Genomic DNA, 23,352 nt, shown 5'->3' with positions numbered 1-23,352 from the left:
TAAATAATAAACTTAAGCTTCTCTTTGACCTTAGGATCAGTTCCTGGGTGACTTAATTTACTTGAATTTAAACAGTCACTGTAAAAATACATTTTTCCTCTCTGCTAAAAAGCTTAAGGCCAAATTCTCCTTCTATCAAATAAGCAAGAACTCATGGTACACTTTGTGAACAATATTTCCAGGCACTCCTCATTTTATCTTTCTAAGGATTCCTCATCTGCTTATTTTTAATTACATTTTGTATTTTGTTGTATTCCTCTGGAAGACCTTTTATGTACTGCCTGGAACAAAAGAGAGTATAAACAAGTATCATAATAGATCATACACAATCTCCATTTCTTATTTCTTATTATCAACGTCTCAGTATCTCTCATCCCTACATTAAGTTCCTTTTTGCCTTTTTGCAGATCTTACAGGGCAATGTTTCTGTCATCTTAAAGCCAAATATTTTAATGATTTTGAGTTCATGACTTAGAACTGTTGCCTGCTAGGTTATACTATAATCTTTAAGATACGGATTAACTGGATGGTCCTTCCCCAACAGTAAAACAGTTGGCTATATAGCCTTTGCTCTAGCCATACTTAAATTTTTTCCTCAACTTTCGTGTCTTTTATTCCTATAGTAAGTCTATATAACTGCATACAGGCTATTTCTTTGTCTTTTCTTCATGTTTAAGGCTGTTGAGACACTCTTATCTATTGCAGCGATACAGTGTGGATGAACTTCCCTATTATTTCCACATACCATCGTCTCCCCATCTGAACTACAGTTTGCTGTAAATTCACTTTTTAAACAAAGGGAACAGTTTCATAAAACCAGGCTTAAACCAACTGGACTGCCTTTGTAGAACCTTGCAACTATAACACAATAGTAGAGAATACCCAAGGACATGAGTTTCCAAAGCCAAAAAAAAAAAAAAAAAAAATCAAGAGTCACACTGCCACTTAAAGTATTTCCCATGTTTTAATTTACAATTTGGGTCTTAAGGGGGCATCTAGCTGGTTCACTTGGTAGAGTATGTGACTTTTGATCTTGGGGTTGTGAGTTCAAGCCTCACACTGGGTATAGAGATTACTTTAAAAAAAATAAAAATAAAAATAAATAAATAAGTAAAATTTGGGTCTTAATAAAAGAAAAAAATTTCATCTGATTACATAGTCATGAATTTGTTCCAGAGTCACAACTGAGTATCTCACACACACAGCAAAATATTGCCTCTGAATGACAAAGACTGATCTGCTAAGAATCATTTTCATGTTGCCATAGCTTCATGGGAAGGTCCGGGTCAAGATAGGTTTCAACCAAGTATATGTAGACACTGTGAACTCTGAGGTCTGCTCATCTTCTAAACTGCTGGAGTTCTAAGCACTGTAAATGGCTATTATCAACTTCGCATTTAAGCTTTTGCTCTTTTTGCTGTTTGTCAAAGAAAAGAAACCCACTTAGGCAAGTGGACTGTGTAAGACTATGAGCAAGAATTCTATCCAGCTATAGCTGCTAATCAACGTTTCTGAGCAACAGATTTTTCTGACAATCCTGGAGTCAAGCCCCATGTCAGGTGTAGAGCTTAAAAAAAAAAAAATCCATCAGAAGATCACAAAGTGTAGAGGCTATGAGTTTAGCTATGTAATCTCAGGGTAAATGTTTATGTCTCAGAATCTTCTCTGATCTTTCATGGTTGGATAAGAGGCACCTCCTTTGCCCTTAAGTTCTCTATTTCAGGCTTTCCTTTTTATCAGTCATTCTCAGATGATGACCTTCCCTATATATTTTTTTAATGTTTATTTCTTTTTGAGAGAGCAAGCGAACAGGGGAGGGGCAAAGAGGGAAGGAGACACAGAATTGGAAGCAGGCTCCAGGCTCCCAGGTGTCAGAACAGAGCCCAACATGGGCTTGAACCCACAAACCATGAGATCATGACCCGAGCTGAAGTTGGACACTTAACCAACTTAGCCACCCAGGCGCCGTTCCCTATCATATTTCTAAAATAAATCCCTTCAGAATATATTTACACCCATACCTCCCAAAGCACCTCTGCTATAAGCCCTAGATATAAGTCAATTTAGAAAATACTAAGCTTATTCCAACCACGTCAATTTTCAAATTAGCATTACATTCACAACTCCACTCTAAAAAACACAAGGCTATTTTTAACCCAGTCTAAACTCCAAATCAAATCAGCTCAGTGGGATTAACTGATCACACTTGAGTTCTATCTCCCTAATTAAAACTAATGGGATCCAAAAGGCTGCCTTTATCTTTTCTACTCCTGAGAATGTCACAGATTGTAGATACTGAGAAAGTGGGGAAAGGCGTGTAAAGCCCAACATCGGTTTTAATTCCTCAAAGACAGGGACACAGATTAGGAATGAAAGAAACGTTTTTCCCTTTTATATATTCAGAACCTCCTAACGCTCAATGCACAACATATACTGATCACTCCATTGTGATATATTTTATATACATGTAACCACAAAGACTCTGGGTTATTTAACCAGAGGTATTACTTCACTGGGGCATTCACCCACAACAGTGTTGTTGTTGTTTTTTAAATAGTGTAATATATTGTCTTTTCTTTTCTTTTTTTTTTTAAGCTTGTTTATTTATTTTGAGAGAGACAACACGTGAGCAGAGGAGGGGCAGATAAAGAGAGAAAGTGAGAGAATCCCAAGCAGGCTCCACAGCACAGAGCCTGATGTGTGGCTTGAACTTACGAACTGTGAGATCATGACCTGAACAGAAATCAAGTGCCACTTAACTGACTGAGCCACTCAGGCAACCCAGTACTCCGACTTTTCCAATTTCATTCATAACAAAATATGGTTTATGAAAGATTTAAAGAGTACTAGCTGCCAAGTTTAATGTTGCATAAAGGTCCCCATAAAACTCCCTATAAAAATTCACAAAGACTTATGGGGTACGTAGTATGCACTCAGCCCTACAGCTGAAGGAGTACACTTCAGTGGCAAAACTCATTCTTTAAAAATAAGACTTGAGGGGTGCATGGGTGGCTTAGTCAGTTAAACGTCTGACTTTGGCTCAGGTCATGATCTCGCAGTTCATGGGTTCCAGCCCTGTGTGAGGCTCTGTTCTGTGTCTCCCCCTCTCTCTCTGCCCCTCCCCCTCCTCGCTTGTGCTTTGTCTCAAAAATAAACATTAAAAAAAATTTTTTTTAAATAAGACTCGAATTTTTTTCTAAAAATCATGGACATGTAGGCAAAAATCACTAACAAAAAAGGACTTATTCAAACCAGGATCCACTGTGTGGTATTTCAGCAGTAAGGCAACAGTGGTGGGGTATATTCTGCCAAGAAAGAACATGGCTTTAATCACTGCAGTGGCCTAGAAGAAAAAGAAAGTGTTTTCCTCTAACAGAAAGACTATAAGATTTGTTCTAAGAAAGGTGGCCTATTTTGAATGCAGCATAAGTAAAACACTCCCTCCTCAAAGCTTTTAGGTTAATTAGCCAACTGAAACCAGTCTGTACAAAACAGACCCCAAAAATCTATTTGAGTTCAGCATATGCTAGACTGTGGGACTGATTGGGATAAAATTAGATGTTTGATAAGTCATTAATTCTAAATTTCATACCTAAAAGCAAGCTATCATCAGCATGACACCATAGGCATGAATGTACAGATGAAATATTCAGAAGGAAACTAAGGAAGACCACAGAAGAGTATTATCAGCATCTTAGAAATTCAGTGAAAATTAAATGGTTAGAATTAAGTTAGTTATTACTTTCATAATCCAAAATGGCTAACTAACTGAAATCCATTTTCCATAGTAACTAAGATGTATATTGACAGATATCTTGCAATCACTTCTATCTTTAGGGTTCTCCAGGTTCAGAAAGCTGTGTCCAGGAGTCATTTTGCATATACAACCAGTATTGCATATAGAACCTTCATGGTTTAGAAAGACAAGGTTAGGAAGAACTGGGAAATCCAAGATACTCACTTGAAAAATAGTCCAAACTGACATTCTGGTAGGTCAATACTGTCAACCTTGTATATGCAGGCCAACAGCCCATCATTACTATTGTGACTTTCATTCTGAATAAACTGTTGAGAGATACTGGAGAAAAGAAACTGCCCTCCAGTTTAGACTTGGTATTTCTTTAAAAGAATACTCACCTGAAGCCTTTTTGTGACAAGAAATAGCCTCTTCGTATTTTCCTGCAGCTAATAAACGATCTGCTCGTCTGCTCTGTTGATGAGCCTAGAAGACAAACATTCCTAAGTTCCTCCAAATTATATAAAAAGACACGACTTAGAATTTTTTGACAAGATAAATAATGCCTTTTTTTTTGCCACCCATCAAACCATTACAGCTGTATCTATGAGAAATCTAACAGGTAGCATCTGAGGACTGGCATCTTTTCTCAACTCTACCAATAAACTATCAAGTTTAACACCAGCGCTGAGCTCCTTCAATGAGTCACATTCTTCCATTCTTCAGAGATTAACCAAGAGTTACAATCACAGATTGTATATTTATTTACTTGACTTTTAACAACCTCCTTTCAAAACAAAAGCTATCTTGTAGATCCTTTCACTAGTTTGTATAGTTTAAAAACTACAATAAGGAAATTATAAAATAGTAAAATTCAAGCTTCTATTAACTCATTCTTTCCTTTCAACATTAAAGTTACTATTTAAGATAAAAATCTGTATACTGTACAGCTAAAGAATTATACCAATATTTAATATTACAGTGATTTTTTTTTCAGGTAACACTGACCAAAACAAAAAACTCAGATGTGAAAGCAAATGGCTCAAGTGCCCCCAAATGTAAAGGTAAATGGATTAATAAGTAGTCACTGGCCTCTTTACATGTGTGCTACACTTTAAGAATTACTACAACATGGGACACCTGGTGGCCAGTCGGTTAAGTATCCAACTTCGGCTCAGGGCATGATCTCATGGTTCATGAGTTCGAGTCCGCACCAGGCTCTGTGCTTACAGCTCAGAGCCTGGAGACTGCTTTGGATTCTATGTCTCTCTCCCTCTCTCCCTCTCTCCCTCTCTCCCTCTCTCTCTCTCCCTCCCTCCCTCTCTCTCTCTCTCTCTCTCTCTCTCTCTGCCCCTCCCCTACTCATGCTCGCTTGCACTCTCTCAAAAACAGATAAACATTTAAAAAAATTAAAAAAGAAAAAAAGAATTACTACAACTTTATGAATGTGATTCCCTTTCTTACATGAGGATGTGCAGCAGACATATCTGACCTAAGGTTCCACAGTTAGCAGACAAGGAACAAGACAGAAATGATCAAAGTCAATTTTTCTAACTAGGTAGTTTTCCTCACTAACAAACTCACAGATGATTTAGAAACGCTGCTTTAAAAAAAGTAAAAAGCATTGTACACCCATCTTCATAGCAGCATCAATCACAACAGTCAAAAAAAGGTGGAAGCAACCCAAATGTCTCTGTATATTTATATATGTATATACATACATATATAATAGAATTATTATTAAACCTTGAAAAAGAAGGAAATTCTGATGCATGCTACAACATGAACTCTGAGGACATTATGTTAACAATAAAATATAAAAGGGGCACCCGGGTGGCTCAGTCGGTTAAGCATCACTCTTGATTTTGGCTCAGGTCATGATCTCAGTTTAGGAGTACAAGCCCCGCATTGAACTTGTGCTGACAGAGTGGTGCCTTCTTGAGATTCTCTCTCCCTCTCTCTGCCCCTCCCCTGCTCACATTCTTCCACCCCCCACAAAATAAATTTTAAAAAATTAAAATAAATAAGCCAGTTACAAAAAGACAAATACTATATGATCTCACTTATATGGATATCTAAAGTAGTGAAACTCATAAAAACAGAAAGTGAAATGGTGGTTGCCAGGGGGTGGAGAGAAAAGTGAGTTAAGGTGGAGAGTTTCAGTTTTATAAGGTGAAAGGTTCTGGAGACCTGTTGCACAAATGAATATACTTGCTACTAAACTGTGTACTTAAAAATGAGAAAGGATAAATTTTATGCTATGTGTATTACCTCAATTTTTAAATCATTATTTATTGTTATTTTTTTTAGTAACCTTAACTTAAATGTGGGGCTTGAACTCGGGACCAGAGATCAAGAGCTGCATGCTCTTCCAACTGAGCCAGTCAGGCGCCCCTTTACCTCAATTTTTTAAGAAAGCAAAAAGCAAATCTGTTCTGTCAGGTGTAAAGTGATTTATCTTGAATGCTTTTCAAAAACTGTGCCACAGATGTCTCATAAAAATACTTCAGAGAATCACTTTTGCAACAGAGTAGAAATATTCTGGGCATGTTTGCAAATCGCACTCAATGTAAAACAGAGGTGAAGACATAAGTAGAAATCAGCAATGCATGCTTGTTTACATTTTCCCTTCTATTTATGTCAGAAGACACAACACTATTTAAAAGCAAGATCATCCATTTCAACTGTTTCAGAGGCTGTTTACTCTTCAAATAATAACTAAACAAGTTTTGTCCCTAAGTCTTAATTTATTCCTGAAAATAATGATGGGTAAAAGAAATGGCTAGGGGCTTAAAATACTTTTAACAGAGCATAAAATACGTCCTGAACACAGGAGTATCTTTTGGTACCTAGAAATGACACAGATCTTTTGGGAAGAGAATATACACGAAGAAAACTAAGTTAGAATCAACATGATTTCTCTATGTGTTCTGATAATATAGTTAAAGCAAGTGGCAATCAACAAGGTTCTAGGTGTGTGGGGGGGAACCCACAAAGGAAGGGGTGAATTTGCATGTGCCTTAACCTTTCTGAGCTTTGAAAGAAGCCCTACATAAGAGACAAACCTCTGAAATTCCAAAGTATCTCCTAACTGTGGACAGCAAAGTGCAGATCCAGCCCTATCCTGAAGCCAGGGCTCTGGGCACAAGTCTTGGCTCTGCCACTAACCAGCTAAATTATTTCATCCTTCAGGGTCTGTTTACAGGTGATGAACCTGTAAGATGATAGACATGGACTATATCGGTGCTACTCAAGTTTTAGTGGAATACAAATCACCTGGGGATCTGGTTAAAATGCAGACTGATTCAGTAGGTCTAGAACAGGGGGTCGAGATTCTACCCACATGTAGCTGAAGCTGCTGGCTCTGGGACACCCTTTGCAAAGCAGGAAGAGATGCTCTCTGAGGTTGCCTCTGATGATATTAACCACTTTCTACGTTGTACTATGAAGTACAACTCCCTAAATAAACTTCAAGCTCCATAATAACAGAATAAATTATTAAATACCAAAGAAACACACAAAAAGTTCTCAAGTGGTGAGAATAGGATCTCATACCTGTCCTGACTTCCCTAAAACCTTCCCATGTAAAGTTCAAGCTCTGATCACTCTGCCAATTCAAGAGTTACATCTCATTTAAAAATACACACCTACTCTAGGTTATCTGGCACCACAGCAATCAAATTCCCTATTTAAAAAAAAATGCAGGGGTGCCAGGGTGGCTCAGTCAGTTGTGCGGCAGGCAGGCTCTTAATTTCGCCTCAGGTCATGATCTCCCGGTTTGTGGGATCCGCACTGACAGCACAGAGAAGCCTACCTGGGATTCTCTCTCCCTCTCTCTCTGCCCCTCCCTGCCCTCCAAATAAATAAACTTCAAAAAAAATAATAATAAAATACAGTTCCTACTAAGCTCCTGTTACACACCCAGCAAGCAGAGTCTCTGTACAGAGCTTGACTGCCTAGATTCAAATCTTAGCTTGAACACTTATTAGACACATGAAACTGGCTTTCTTAACTTTCTGCCTGAGTTTTCCCATCTCTAAAATGAGAGTACAGTGAAAATTAGTTAAAAGACAATAAAAGCCATGGCAATCCCTGACATTAAGTTCACAATATATAGTTGGGGAGACTAGACTAAATTGTTTTGTTTTTTTCCCCTAACTGAAGATACTATAGGAAAATTATCTTGGTAACATTTCTTATTTTTATGATTATTTTTAATACCTCTTATTTTTAAAACAAATTTTAAAGATCTCTAATTTAGGGGCACCTGGGTGGCTCAGTCGGTTAAGCGTCCAACTTCGGCTCAGGTCATGATCTCATGTTCATGAGTTCGAGCCACATGTTGGGCTCTGTGCTGGTAAGCTCAGAGCCTGGAGCCTGCTTCAGATTCTGTGTCTCTCTCCCTCAAAAATAAACAAACATTTAAAACAAATCTCTAGTTTAAAACTGATCTCTTTAAATACTGTCCTTGGTAGAATCACAGCCATTAAATGTTAAGTCCATAACTATGTTTCTTCAGTAACTCAAAACAGCAACAAAAAGCAACTGAAATGGAAAATGTTGGTGAGAGATTCTAAAAGCAGTTTGGGCACTCATATACATATATATATCTATATCTATCTATGTAGATCTCTCTCTCTCTCTCTCTCTCTCTCTCTCTCTCTATATATATATATATATATATATATATATCTTTAATTTTTTTAAGGGCGGGGGAAGAGGGAGGGAGAGGGAGAGAGAGAAAATCTTACATGGGATCCACAGTGAGGGTGGGTCCCAACAAGGGGCTCATCCCACCATGATTGTGGGATCATGACCCAAGCCGATATCAAGAGTCTAATGCTCAACTGACTGAGCCACCCAGGTGCCCCTGGGCACTGATATATTTTAATTCTGTTAACACGTTTTTCTTTTGCCAAGTATTTCAAGATGCAGTAAGATTTATGGAAAAGGCTTTATCTTAATGTTTCATATTCATTCCGAAAGGATAAAAGACACTCCAGGTCTTTGAGTGGTTTCACTAACAATTCAATTTAATGTTTAAGAATGCATCTATTTTGAGTACTGACCAAATTAAGCTTTTTTTTTTCCTTAAAGTATCAATATTGACCAGGAAACTGTTAGACAGAAAAGGCAATGTAACACTCTTCAAGAGCTTCAACTCCATTAACTCATTTTCATCTCCCTAGCTGGTAAATAAATGAGCTCAATTTTTTGTCTGTTTTAACCCTCTGGATTTCTTATAAAAATGTATAAATCTTTCATAAAAGTCAGTGTTTTCTAAACTAACAAACAAAACAGAAACAGACTCATAAATACAGGGAAGAGGGTGGGTTGACAGATGAAGTAAAGAGGACTAAGAAATAAAAACTTCCACTTATAAGTCACAGAGATGAAAAGTGCAGCATAGGGTATAAAGTCCATAATATTCTAATAACATTGTATGGTGACAGATGGTGACTAATTATGGTGAGCACTGAGTAATGTATACAACTGTCAAAACACTATGTTGTACACCTGATACTAATATATAACACTATGTCAACTATACTTAAAAATAAAAAAAAAAAATGGTGTTTTCTTTTCTGTCCTAATTATCTTTTATCATTCTAATAGGTCACAGTTAACTAATCATTAGTAGCTGTGTCCCATAGGATATATTTTTTTAACTCAGGTATAGTTGACATATAAAACATTTATTTAGTTTCAGGTGTACATGATTTGATATTTGTATATATTGCAAAACAATTACCACAGTAAGTCTTTTAACATCATACACCATACACTGTTACAAAAAAATTTTTTCTTCTGCTCAAGACTTTTAAGGTCTACAGTCTTAGCAACTTTCAAATATGTAATTCAGTATTATTAACTATAGTCACCATGTTATATATTGCATCCCAGGACTTATTCATAACTGCAAGTTTGTACCTTCTGGCCTCCTTCATCCATTTTAACCTTAGTCACCATGGCAACTACCAATCTATCTATGAGTTTGGGTTTTTGTTTTGTTTTGCCTTTTAAGTTCCATCTGTAAGTGAAATCACTTAAATTTGTCTTTCTCTGACTTTTTCAAATAGCATAATGCCCTCTATCTCCATTTATGTTTCATAAGTGGAAAGACTCTGGGTTTTTTTGTGGCTAAATAATATTCATTATATAAATACCACATTTTATCCATTCATCCATCAACGGGCACTTATTTTCATATCTTGGTTGTTACCAATAGTCTGTATATCTTTTCAAGTTAGTGTTTTTGTTTTCTTCAAATACCCAGAAATGGAACTGCTGGATCATATGGTATATCTCTATTTTTCTTTTTTCTTTTTTTTTTTTAATTTTTTACTGTTTACTCATTTTTGAGAGAGAGTGAGAGCACAAGCAGGGGAGGGGCAGAGAGAGGGAGACACAGAATCCAAAGCAGGCTCGAGACTCTGAGCCATCAGCACAGAGCCTGACGTGGGGCTTGAACTCACAAACCACAAGATCATGACCTGAGCTGAAGCTGGACACTTAACTGACTGAGCCACCCAGGTGCCCCATGATGTCTCTATTTTTCATTTTTTGAGGAACCTCCATACTGTTTTTCAGTGCCTGCACCAATTTGCATTCCCACCAATAGTGCACAAGGTTCTCTTTTCTCCACATCCCAGCCAACACTTGTTATTTCTAGTCTTCTTGATATTAGCCATTCTAACATGGGTGAGAAGAGGGGTGCCTGGGTGGCTCAGTCAGTTAGGCATCCGACTTCGGCTCAGGTCATGATCTCACTGTTTGTGAGTTTGTGAGCCCACATCAGGCTCTGTGCTGACAGCTCAGAACCTGGAAGCCTGCTTTGGATTCTATGTCTCCCTCTCTCTCTGCCCCTCCTTCCCCTTTCAAAAATAAACACTAACATAGGTGAGAGATATCTCATGTGGCTTTGATATGCATTCCCCTGATGATCAGTGATTATTAAGGATCTTTTCACGTACCAGTTAGCCATGTGGATGTCTCCTTTGGAAAAATGTCTTTTCAGATTCTCTGTCCATTTTTTAATTGGACTGTTTGTTCTTTTTGCTATTGAGTTGTATGAATTCTTTATGTATTTTGTTGGACACTAACCCCTTATCAGATGCATGATTTGCAAATATTTTCTCCCATTCAGCAGGTTGCCTTTTCAATTTTCATTTTGTTAATGATTCCCTTTGCTGTGCAGCTTATTAGTTTGATGTTCCACAAAATTATATTTTCTTGATATTCTTTGTTGATTTTATTTTCTTTACTTCTTTATCAACAACTGTTGGTAAGCAGTTATATCATAGCTATATCATAGCTCCCAATGACGCCTGCCTTCCGGTATTCATACCCGTATGTAATCTCTTCCCCTCTAATGTGCACTAAACCTAGTGACCTGCATCTAAGGAATAGAATACAGCAAAGGGGAGGGGATGTTGCTTCTCTGATTAGGTTACAAAAGACACTGGCTTCCACCTTGGTAGCATTCACTCCCCCCTTGCTCACTTTTTTAAAATGTTGATTTGGTAGAGAAAGAGACCTGGGGAGAGGTGGGAGGGGCAAAGAGAGAGAAACAGAGAGGGAGGGAGGGAGGGAGGGAGGGAGGGAGGGAGGGAGGGAGGGAGAGAATCCCAAGCAGTCTCCACACCTGTCAGCACAGAGCTGACAAGGGGCTCAATCTCAGGAGGCTTAGGGTACTGAGCCACCCAGGTGCCCCTCCCTTACTCACTTTAATAAAGCCAAGGGTCATGTTGCAGGCTGCCCTACCAAAAAGCTCTCAGGGAAGGAACTGAGGGTAGTCTGCCAACAGCCAGCAAGGAACTGAATCCAAATAGCATAATTCAAAAGCTGATTCAAAAGTCCTCAAGGAACTGAATTCTACCATCAGCCATGTGAGTGAGCTTGGAAGCAGCTCCTGCCCCAGTGGAGCCTTCAAATGGGACCACAGCCCCAGATGATACCTTGATGGCAGTCTTATGAGAAATCCTGAAGCAGGACCCAGCTAAGCCATATCGTTATTCCTGCCTCACAGAACCTATGAGAAAACAAATGTGTGCTGTTTTAAGCTCCTAAATTTTGGAATAAGTTGCTGTATAACTCATATCTCATATACTAATAGTATGGCATCTTTGTCTTTTATTGTAAGCTACCTCAAATTCTATTTAGAAATAAATCTTTTTTTTTTTTTTTTAAAGTAAGCTCTATTCCCAACATAGGGCTTGAACTCACAATCCCAAGATCAAGAGTTGTGTGCTCTACTGACTGAGCCAGCCAGATGCCCCTAGAAATAGATAATGTTTAAATAGGGAAAGCAGTGACTGGCCAATCCTTGTAAGACTGTGATACCCTATCACCGAGTAAGTATTAGATTTCATGATACTATAATCTCATATTTAGGTACTTTCTGGCATTTAGAGTTTATTAATAAACTGATGTAATTTTGCTTTGAGAACCTCTTGAATTCTCATGGAGATGAGCAAGCTAAGCATTGTCTTACCCTCCAGCTGTAGACAATTACAAAGCTGGATACAATATATAAAAACAACATTTTACACTGAACAAAAAATAACAGAAGGCTACAACTTTAAGAAAAGGAAAAAGTGCAAGGTGAGGCTTTCTTTCTGAGAGCACTTTCCAAAATGCAGTGCAGAAAAACAAAACCCAAGCAGAAGGTGGTATCTACTTGGGGAAAAGAAATGAAGAGTAGAGCAAAAAGGTTGGAATTTGAGGAGGGTCCAGGATTGAAAAGAATTACACTGAAGACGACAACCTAAAAATATGCATACAAAAGTCCTTTCAGGTCTGTAGCCAACGTCTAAGCTGCACATGCACCAGGTTATAATTCCAGGAGGCCTAGCAGACACTCTAAGCAGACATTTCACAAGCTACACGATGTTGGGAAGACAGGCTATAGTTTAGACCTGAAGAGTATAGGGATGCTGGTCAACACCGGAGACTTTCAGTTGAGAACCCAGAAAGGTCAGCCCCAGGAGTAAGAATCACACTCTAGGCATTATGGGTAAAACTAAAATAGACCCACCCTAATAAAGCCTAAAACCAAGTTTAGATGGATCACGGTGATCTGCCAGTATTTTAACCGCCAACCAGAACAAAACACTCTTTAGAGGAAGATGCTAACTTCAGTCTCTACAACATATCATCCACAATGCATGAAATATTAAAATAACCTTACTAATCATGTGAAGTAGGAAAAAGTGATTGATAATAAAGACAAAGACAATGAAAACAGATCCAGAGATAATCCATGTTGAAATTAACAGCATGGAACTCAAAGCAACTATGCTTAAGATGTTAAAGAAAATACAGAAAGAGGATACAATAGATGGAAAGAAAACTAGAGACATGGGATGAAAGTTCTGTAAGAATTGGGGACTTTGTCCTATTCACTGTTAAGTCCTTGAGGTCCAGAACAGTACCTGACAAGAAGGTAGTTACTCATAATATTTGTTGGTTAGTTGGACGAGGGAATGAATGGTAAGTTGCAGGGAAGAATGGAAGAAGTCATGTTTACAGCTGGTAACAGGGGCACCTGAGTGGCTCAGACGGTTATGCATCTGATTCAGCTCAGGTCATGGTCTTATGGTTCATGAGTTCAAGCCCCGCATCAGGCTCTGTGCTGACTGCTCAGAGCCTGGAGCCTGCTTTGGATTTTGTGTCTCCCTTTGTCTCTGCCCCTCCCTCACTCATACCCTGTCTCCGCCCCTCTCTCTCTTAAAAACAAACATTAAAAAAATAAAAAATCAAAATAAAAGTTGGTAACAAAACCAAAGACTGGAAAATGCTGACAGAACATTACTGTATTTCAGAAAAATATCAGAATCAAATTCTGCATCAAAATTTAAAATAACTATATATATGGATATACATATATACAGAAAAAGAGTTGGTCTTTGATGCATTTACTTCATTCACGATTTCATCCACCCAATCTCTAGGACATGTTAATCAGAATTTTCCTACTCCCTCTCAAGTAAAAATGAAAGCACAAGGGGCACCTGGGTGGTTCAGTCAGTTAAGCATTCGACTTAGTTTCGGCTCAGGTTATGATCTCACAGTCTGTGAATTGGAGCCCTGCATGGGGCTCTGCACTGACAGTGTGGAGCCTACTTGGGATACTCATACTCTCTCTCTCCCTCTCTCTATCTTTCTCTCAAATAAACTTAAATTTTTTTTTAAGTTTTAAAAAAAATGAAAGCACGCTACTACAAAATGTTCTAAAACCTTTATAAAAAGTAAAACAGTAACGTCTTACTGTGTGCCCTGTACAGATTCCTCCCTTGCTGAATCCTCCTCAGAAGAGCCAACCCTTTACACACATCCCACTGGTCTCTGTGAACTGCTCTTCTTCCAGGCAATCAATATGATTCTTGTGCAAACTGCCATATTCTTAATTACCTCATCCCCTGGACACTAAAGAATTCATTCCACTGCATTTTCAAACTTAGGGACAGAGACTATGTCAAGAAAGTTTTAAGTGGTTCTAACTACTGTGACATTCAGGAATTAACTAAGCCTGCAGAGACATAAAGCAGTCAAGCCTGAAGTGGCAGAGGGAGAATCTGATCATCTTTAAGCCTTGGGTCCCATACTTTCTTAGACCTACCTGCAATGTAGCCCTGCCCTTCCTGCACCTTTCTTTGGATTCCAATCAATTACCCTTTCAATAAATTATCCCTTTTGGCATAAACTAATCTGAAGTGGCTCTCATCACCTGCAACCAATGAAAATCCTAGCTAAAACTAGATCACTTAATGACTGCAGTCACCAAGAAGTACCTTCTACTTCCACATGCTGTTTCAGAAATAGATTGGGGTGCCTGAGTGGCTCAGTCCATTAAGCGTCCGACTTCAGCTCAGGTCATGATCTCACGGTTCGTGAGCTCCAGCCCCATGAGTTGGAGCCCCATGAGTTGGAGCCCCATTAGTTGGAGCCCCATGAGTTCGAGTCCCGTCTGTGTCTGGCTCTGTGCTGACAGCTGGGAGCCTGGAGCTTCTGATTCTATGTATCCCTCTCTCTCTCTCTGCCCCTCTCCTGCTCACTCCCTCTCTCTCAAAAATGAATAAACTTCAAAAAAATTTTCTTTAAATACAGATTAAATATTGTCTTTTTTCCCCAAAGGAAAACAGTGTTACTTTCTATTACTTTCCATTTAATTATTTCCATGTCCCTGGGGAAAGCTGTGTATGTAAAGATGACAAGAAAAGGAACACCATACCAAACACAGTATCAAAAAGGCAGAGGAAAATATAATGTACTCTTGAACCTTGTGGTAGGGTCTTCAATAGAGAGCAACGGAGAAGTCGCATTCACTCTCCCTTCCACCATCAATTCACTGTAAGTCTCCTACAGGCAAGTAGTATCTCCTAAGAGTTAAGTACTGAATTGACCTCGGTCAAACTAATATAATGCAATCACACTTAAGATAACTGCTCAAGTGTTAGAGAAGGCCAAGACCTATTTTTGATTTTAAGTCTAAGGATCAACTTCTCCCACATGCAGCTCTGCTGCATCTTTTTTTCTACCTCATTTTCAGTTGCTTTTTTTCAGAACTGCCGCCAGCTGCTGTGAAGGCAAATTACAGGATACAATCCACCAATGAGTTCTGAAATCAATTTAGTGAGTCAAAACCATCATTAAAATTTTTTTTTTTTTTTTTTTAACATTTGTTTGTTTTTGAGAGACAGAGACAGAGCACAAGCAGGGGAGGGGCAGAGAGAGGAAGACACAGAATCCGAGGCAGGCTCCAGGCTCAGAGCTGTCAGCCCAGAGCCCGATGCAGGTCTGGAACTCAGGAACAGTGAGATCATGACCTGGGTCAAAGTCAGACGCTTAACCGACTGAGCCACCCAGGCGTCCCAAAACCAGCATTTTAAAAAATCTTAGTAAATATTAGAGTGCATGATACACAGTATTTTATATATATATATATATATATATATATATATATATATACTCTATATATGTGCATATACACACAGACATACATTTATGGCATCATAATGTTTCAGTTTCAGCTTTTTTTGTTTTGGGTGAAATTTATGAGGGCCCTTGCATTTTACACAATCCCAAGAGACATGCATAATGTGACAGCTCTACGTAGTATATACATATGTATGTGTGTACTGATTATGTAAAAATCTCTAATTGTGGATCCCAGTCAAAAAACGTGGGCAAACACTGATCTAATAGTAAGACCAATATTTTAATGAGAACCTTGCGTTCAAATCCCTCTGTCACCACTTATTCTGCATGTCAATGTCTTCATCAGTAAAATGGGGAAATAACAGCTACTAAGAAGATAAATAACACAGGTGACCCTTGAACAACATGGATTTGAACTGCATGGTCCACTTATATATGGATTTTTTCAATAAGTACAGTGCAGTACTATAAAGTATTTTCCTTATGACTTTACTATTTTCTTTTCTCTAGTTTATTGTTAATACAGTACATAATATGTATAACATATAAATACGTGTTACTGTTTATGTTATTGGTAAGACTTCCAGTCAACAGTAGACTATTAGTAAAGTCTTTGGGGAGCTGGGAAAACTGAACAACATGAGGAATGAAAGTGAACCACTTTCTTTCATCATACACAAAAATAAATTCAAAATGGATGAGGGATGGCTGGGTGGCTCAGCCAGTTAAGTGTCCAATTCTTTTTTTTAAATTTTCTTTTTAATGTTTATTTTTTTATGCTATATTTACTTTTATTTTTAAATTCCTACTGTCGGGTTTTTATTTTTTTATTTTTTTAAATTTACATCCAAATTAGCATATAATGCAACAATGATTTCAGGAGGAGATTCCTTAGTGCCCCTTACCCATTTAGCCCATTCCCCCTCCCACAACCCCTCCAGTTTGTTCTCAGTTTGTTCTCCATATTTATGAGTCTCTTCTGTTTTGTCCCCCTCCCTGTTTTTATATTATTTTTGTCTTCCTTCTCTTATGTTCATCTGTTTTGTCTCTTAAAGTCCTGATATGAGTGAAGTCATGTGATTTTTGTCTTTCTCTAATTTCACTTAGCATAATACCCTCCAGTTCCATCCATGTAGTTGCAAACGGCAAGATTTCATTCTTTTTGATTGCCAAGTAATACTCCATTGTATATATATACCACATCTTCTTTATCCATTCATCCATCAACGGACATTTGGGCTCTTTCCATACTTTGGCTATTGTTGATAGTGTGTGCATGCATGCATGCACAATGGGGGGGGGGAGGGGGAGGGGGAGGGGGAGGGGGAGGGAATCTCTGTCAGTGCAAAGCACAACACAGGGCTCAAACTGTGAGATCATGACCTGAGCTGAAGTCAGATGCTCAACTGACTGAGCCACCCAGGCGCCCCAAGTGTCCAACTCCTGATCTCAGCTCAGGTCTCGATCAGGGTCAGAATTCAGGCCCCACGTGGGACTTCGTGCTGGGCGTGGAGCCTACTTAAAAAAATAAAAAAATAATCAGGGCACCTGCATGGTTCAGTTGGTTAAGCATCCAACTTCAGCTCAGGTCATGATCTCGTGGTTCATGAGTTCAAGCCCCATGTCAGGCTCTGTACTGACAGCTCAGAGCCTGGAGCCTGCTTCAGATCTGTGTCTCCTTCTCTCCCCGCCCCCCCCCATGCGCGCTCTCTCTCTCTCTCTCTCTCTCTCTCTCTCTCTCTCTCACACTCACTCACTCACTCAAAACTAAACATTAAAAGATTAAATTTAAAAATAAATAAAACCAAGATGGATGAAAGACCTAAATGTGAGACAAGAGATAGTGAAAATCCCAGAGAACACAGGCAAGAATCTCTTTGACATCTACCATAGCAACTTCTTACTAAACACATCTCCAGAAGCAAGAGAAAAGCAAAAATGAACTATTGTGACTTCAAGATAAAAAGCTTCTGCCCAGGGAAGGAAACAATCAACAAAACTAAAAGGCAACCTCTGCAATTGGAGAAGATATTTGCAAATGACGTATTCGATAAAGGGTTAATATCCAAAATATATAAAGAACTTATAAAACTCAATACCTAAAAAACAAATAATCCAGTTTTAAGAAATAGGCAGATGACATGAACAGACATTTTCCCAAAGACATACAGATGACTAACAGAAACATGAAAAGATGCTCAATATCAATAACCAGGAAAATACAAATCAAAACTATAATGAGTATCAGGCCACACCTGTCAGAATGACTAAAATTAACAACACAGGAAACAACAGATGTTTGTGAGGATGTGGAGAAAAGAGAACCCTCTTGCACTGGTGGTGGGAATGCAAACTGACAATAGCCAAATTATGGAAAGAACCCAAATATCCATCGACTGATGGGTAAAGAAGATGTGGTGTATATGTGTATGTATGTATACACACACACACACTGGAATATCGTGTATATATATTATCCAGCCATCAAAAGGAATGAAATCTCGTAGATGTGGAAGGAGCTAGAATGTATTATGCTAAGTGAAAGAAGCCAGAGAAAAGCAAATACCATATGGATTTCACTCATATGTGGAATTCAAGAAACAAAACACATGAACACAGGGGAAGGAAGGAAGGAAACCATAAAAGAGACTCTTAACTATAGAGAACAAATTGAGGGTTGCTGAAAGGGAGGTGGGAGGGGGATGGGCGAAATGGGTGCCAGGTATTACGGAAGGTACTTGTGATTGAGCGCTAGGTATTATATGTAAGTGATATCACTAAATTCTACTCCTGAAACTATTATTATGTGATACTGGAATTTAAATAAAAATGTGAAACATTTAATAAATAAAGACTGTTAGGGTCATGGAAACAAATACTGGTAATACAATGGAGGCATATTTAAATTATGTTCTCATTTATGGTCATGATTTCGTGGTTCTTGAGTTCCGGCCCCACATTGGGCCCACTGCTGTCAGCCTGTCAGCACAGAGCTAGCTTCAAATCCTGTCCCCCTCTCCTGCCCCTCCCCCACTTGTGCTCTCTCAAAAATAAATATTTTTTAAAAACGGTCAAGTGTATACATAAAGTGCCTGATGCCAATCCCAGCACTTAGTAATTGCTGGGTAAGTCTTAGTGCTCTACCACCTTTCCCCAGTCCTTCCATTGAGCCCCACCTAACTTGTGACAGGATGAACTTTCCTTGAAATTTTTCAGGGCAACAAGGAAGTGATTCAAAACAGCCTCATTTTTACCTTAAAGATTTTACCGCCAACATAATTAAGATATGATAATTACAAAGAATTCAGGTATGTAAAAGGCCATTCTGTGAAACATGATATTGGATTCCTTGTCTTAGATGAGAACTGACCACTCTAGAGAGAAGCTCAGTTACTCAACAAACATTCTCGGCACCCTTAATACGGCCAAAAACATACAACTGTGGCCACAGTCACATGGACCCTGTTCTCAGAGCCTGCAGAGTAGGTAAGCAAAGCATGAGCAACAGTCATGTGTAAATTAGTCTGACATCACTTCCCAAATAGGCAGTAAACAAATTAAAGAACTACAAATTATGTCACACAAGTTTTGACATTTGCTACCAGCACAGCACCCACTTTGCCAAAATTAAATGGAAAGAAAGGCCTAAATATACACCAAGTAACTTTACAAGTTACAATTTTTCCATATTAAAAATTCACAAAAAGAAATAAAAAACTGATGAAACAAAACTTATTCAGTCCAAAGACTAGCTATTCCCCCCAACGATGGAAATATGATTTAGTTTATTTTTCGTTTGTCCAATTTCAAAAACAAGAGAACTAGAATACAATGTCTGTATTACATATTAAAATGACTATTTTGGGGGCACCTGGGTGGCTTAGGTCATGATCTCACAGTTCATGAGTTTAAGCCCTGCAACTGGCTCTCTGCTGTCAGCACAGAGCCTGCTTCGGATCCTGTCTCTCTCTCTGCCCCTCGCCCCCCTCAAAAATAAACATTTAAAAAATAAATTTAAAAAATGACTAAGTTGAACCAGTCTTTTCTGTATCTTAAAAATCTACTACCAGCAGTTAAGCCTATATGGCCTTTACTCCAAACCTAACAGAAGAGAATCAACACTAAAGCAGAGACACTAAATGACACAGAATCCACAGTTCAATATAAGGAACATATTGAAATGAAAATGGTGAGTACTGTACATTAATTCAGAAGTACTGCTAGAAAAGGTCATGATACTAAAATAAGTTGTGACCCACTGATCTAAGTCATTACTTAATTTCTCTCAGTCTAGGCTTATTTCTCTGTAGAACTGCAAAGCAGTTCTTCCTAAATTCCAAGGATGCTCTGAGAACACATATTTATAAATCTAGGTACTGTAATAAGTCCTTATACAACAAATCTGGACTACACTATAATGTCATTAGAAAAAGCCTGTATAGGGGCGCCTGGGTGGCGCAGTCGGTTAAGCGTCCGACTTCAGCCAGGTCACGATCTCGCGGTCCGTGAGTTCAAGCCCCGCGTCGGGCTCTGGGCTGATGGCTCAGAGCCTGGAGCCTGTTTCTGATTCTGTGTCTCCCTCTCTCTCTGCCCCTCCCCCGTTCATGCTCTGTCTCTCTCTGTCCCAAAAATAAATAAACGTTGAAAAAAAAAATTAAAAAAAAAAAAAAAAGCCTGTATAAACTACTGGGATTTTCAAAGGTACTCATTAAATCCTAGTATTGAGAACTATTTCTCAGGTTCAGTCAACTTGATACTAAGTTGTTTAACTGACATAAAAAAAGTGATCACCTTCAAAAAACAAAAACCAACAAACAAAAACAGTCTTGTAAAACTGAGTGACAAATTCTGAGGCCTGCCACTGGTACTTATTTACAAGTACAATTCCAATGATTCAAGTTAAATGTTAATCTCTGTTCAACTGTTCTCTTCTAAAGGCTCGGCTACAACTCAGATCTTTCAAATCTCAAATGGTTTCAGAGTTCAAGATGCCAAATTTCTGATACTTGTCCACATACATTTTATCCTAGCCTGCTTAACGAGGCTCTTTCCCAAATTCTCCTCTATAAAAATACTATTGTCACCATTTAACTAATTTTTCCTAAACTGGTGATTCTGCTGCCCCATCTACAACTGTCACCCAGCTGCCGTCTTCTCACAAGCTACCATACACTAGTGGGGCACTTGGCTCAGTATATACTGCAGCCTCTGGCCAAATAAAGTGAAGCTAACTGGAACTGAACCAATGGTCATTTTGCAAGGACACTTGAACTTTGAAGCACTCTGTAAACTGCTGGTTATTTCTGATAATATTCCTGTGAAGTTTCAGTATTGAGCCACCCATTCTATTTCACTGTAAACTATATGTGACCTTAAAAACAAGAAGTGCAAGATGTGTCCCTGGTTTTTAAAAACTCACAAATCTAGTCCAATTCTTATTAAGTGTAAACAACTCTTACCAGTGGGGGTGGGCTTAACTTAAAACTAGGAGGCGCTTCTCAGAGCAGCTAACCTGGCACCAGTCATTTGGGAAAAACAGCTTTAGGTCCTAGAATCTTAGGCTTTTCAAGCTCAGCAAATCCAAACCTCATTTTACAAATGAGATTTTAAATTAAGAGCTTATGGTCTGATTACTATAATAGCTAACTCTTACACTGTACTAGGGACAAGGTACTGTTTACACCTATTTACTCCTTTAATCCTCACAACAAACCAGGAAAGAGGGTGAGGTCAACAAATGTACCCAAGGTCACACAGCTATTAAGTGTCAAAGCCAGAACTGATACCGAAGCGGTAGAGCTCCAGAATCTATAGTCTTAAGCCACCGTGCTCCATTGCTTCTCTATAGAATGGTTTAAATGAAGCCGGGGGTCTTCCACGACACTAGGATTCAGAGTTCCAACCTGAGAAACGAATTCTCCAAACACCCCTTTCCCCAATGCCAACATCGCCCACCAGCGCAAGTGAACGGCATGCAAACCTGTACCTGTACAAGTTCCTCCTGTCTGGCTACAACCTTAAGGAATCTTAAGTAACCAAAATAGGTACCCTCTAGGAAACCAAAAGATGCAGTGGTCAGTCAGAAAAGAACTCGTGCTTCTCGTTTCTGTTTTAATGAGATCATCAGAAAAGCCTACAGTAATAAGTAAATGGCCTATGAGCGCTTTTTCTGAAGGGGCAAACATCTACCGTATTTTCACGATGCCTAAAGTGATGAAACGGAGCTAAAATCAGGGACCGCCCTGTTTTCTTCCAGCTGTCTCCAACTTATTCGAGAAGGGTGATCCTCAGTTTATGCATCTGAACGTAGGCGAGAAATGAATGGGTGGAGGAAGAGAAGGGGGTGAGAGGGGGTATTACTCCAACTCTCCACCGTAATGAAGCTGAGACTTCAGACCCTACGTATTAGAAGTTAAAACCAGTATTTCACACCACTGCTGCGCTGGCCGGCTTCAGTGCCCCTCCAGGCTGCAGAGAGGTGGTTACGTGGCGCGTGGAAGCATTTCCTCTAGCCTGAAGAGTAGGTGGCTTTCCCGGCTGGTGGAAGCCCCTCACTCACTGCACTGCAGCAGGGTACGCTTCGGGGAGCCGGGAAATGAGACGTGATAGCTTCCCGGGGATGCCAGAGGGAGCAACGTGTGGGGCGCCTTTCGCGTAGCCGATGTGGGACCACGCCTGCCCCCCTCCTCCACCCCTCAGGACCACCCCCCGCCAAACCCGCCTCCGGGCCTCGAGGGTCAGCAGCACGCTGGAGGCGCGACAGGACTCCTGAAGCAAAGGCTCCCGAGGGCGGACACGACCCTCAGCGGACTACTCACCAGATTGAGGGGTCCTTCCATTACTTCCATAGACCCCGGGGTAAACGGCGGCCTGAGGAAGGGGAGCGACGGCGCCGGAGCACATGGAGGGAAACAGTAGTAAGCAGGACGACGGAGCGGCGGCGGCGGCAGCTGCCCCTCTCCGCGCCCCGGGAGCCAGCAGTGGGCGCAGAGGGAGCAACAACCGCACCACTTCCTCCTCCGGTGGCGCGCCGCGGGCCCACCCCCCGCGCCGCGTCCACGCATGCGTCATGGCGTCACACGTGGCTGGTCAAGGTGGGAGTGAGGACCGGGGAGTGGGTGGGGCTCAGGGAAGGCGGGGCCAGACTGGCGTACACTCGCTCGCGGGCTATCTTTCCTCTCGCGAGAGGCGTATCTTCAGCTGCTTGAAGTCTTCTCTGACGTCACGCGGGGTTGGGCAGCCTTGTTGAAACTTGAGTAAAATGGCTGAGTTGTGCTCTTGGCCTCTCAGGTTTTCTTCCAGCATGATTTTTTTTCCCCCCAAATCCCTCAGATTGCTACGCCTTCTCTTGCTCTCCAGTCCTCACCTTTATTCGTGTACCTGATTGATTTTTTCAAAAATCAGATTTGAGAGGTGCCTGTGTGGCTCAGTGCGTTAAGCCTGCGGCTGCAGCTCAGGTTATGATCTCGCGGTCTGTGAGTCAGAGCCCCTCTTTGGGCTCTCTGCTGTCAGCACAGAGCCCGCTTTGTAGCCTCTGTACCCCTCTCGGTGCCCCTACCTCACTTGCTCTCTCTCAAAAGTAAATAAATGTTAAAGAAAAAAAAAAAGCAAAAGCAAAAATCAGATTTGAGCAACGCTAAGCCAGGCCCTGGACTAGGGAAACAAATAATTATGGG

General features: G+C 39.8%; 1 protein-coding gene across 2 annotated transcripts in view; it reads right to left on the bottom strand.

Annotated features, from left to right (window-relative positions):
* NRBF2 (nuclear receptor binding factor 2) overlaps positions 1-23,144 on the bottom strand; it is a 37,367-nt gene extending 14,223 nt beyond the window's left edge. The window contains exons 1-2 of one of the 2 annotated variants that reach the window (XM_043596442.1): positions 22,495-23,144; positions 4,138-4,222 (exon numbers count right to left, since the gene is read on the bottom strand). In XM_043596442.1, coding sequence (XP_043452377.1) covers positions 4,138-4,222; positions 22,495-22,740 — 331 coding nt within the window. In that variant the 5' untranslated portion in view covers positions 22,741-23,144. The remainder of the gene's footprint in view (positions 1-4,137; positions 4,223-22,494) is intronic. The other variant, XM_043596444.1, reaches the window with a different exon arrangement.
* Between the last annotated feature and the right edge of the window lie 208 nt (positions 23,145-23,352).

Source organism: Prionailurus bengalensis, chromosome D2 (genome assembly GCF_016509475.1).
Source record: "Prionailurus bengalensis isolate Pbe53 chromosome D2, Fcat_Pben_1.1_paternal_pri, whole genome shotgun sequence".
Taxonomy (NCBI): domain Eukaryota; kingdom Metazoa; phylum Chordata; class Mammalia; order Carnivora; family Felidae; genus Prionailurus; species Prionailurus bengalensis.
Note: the sequence above shows the minus strand (reverse complement) of the source record. Positions and strands in the feature narration are given on the sequence as shown.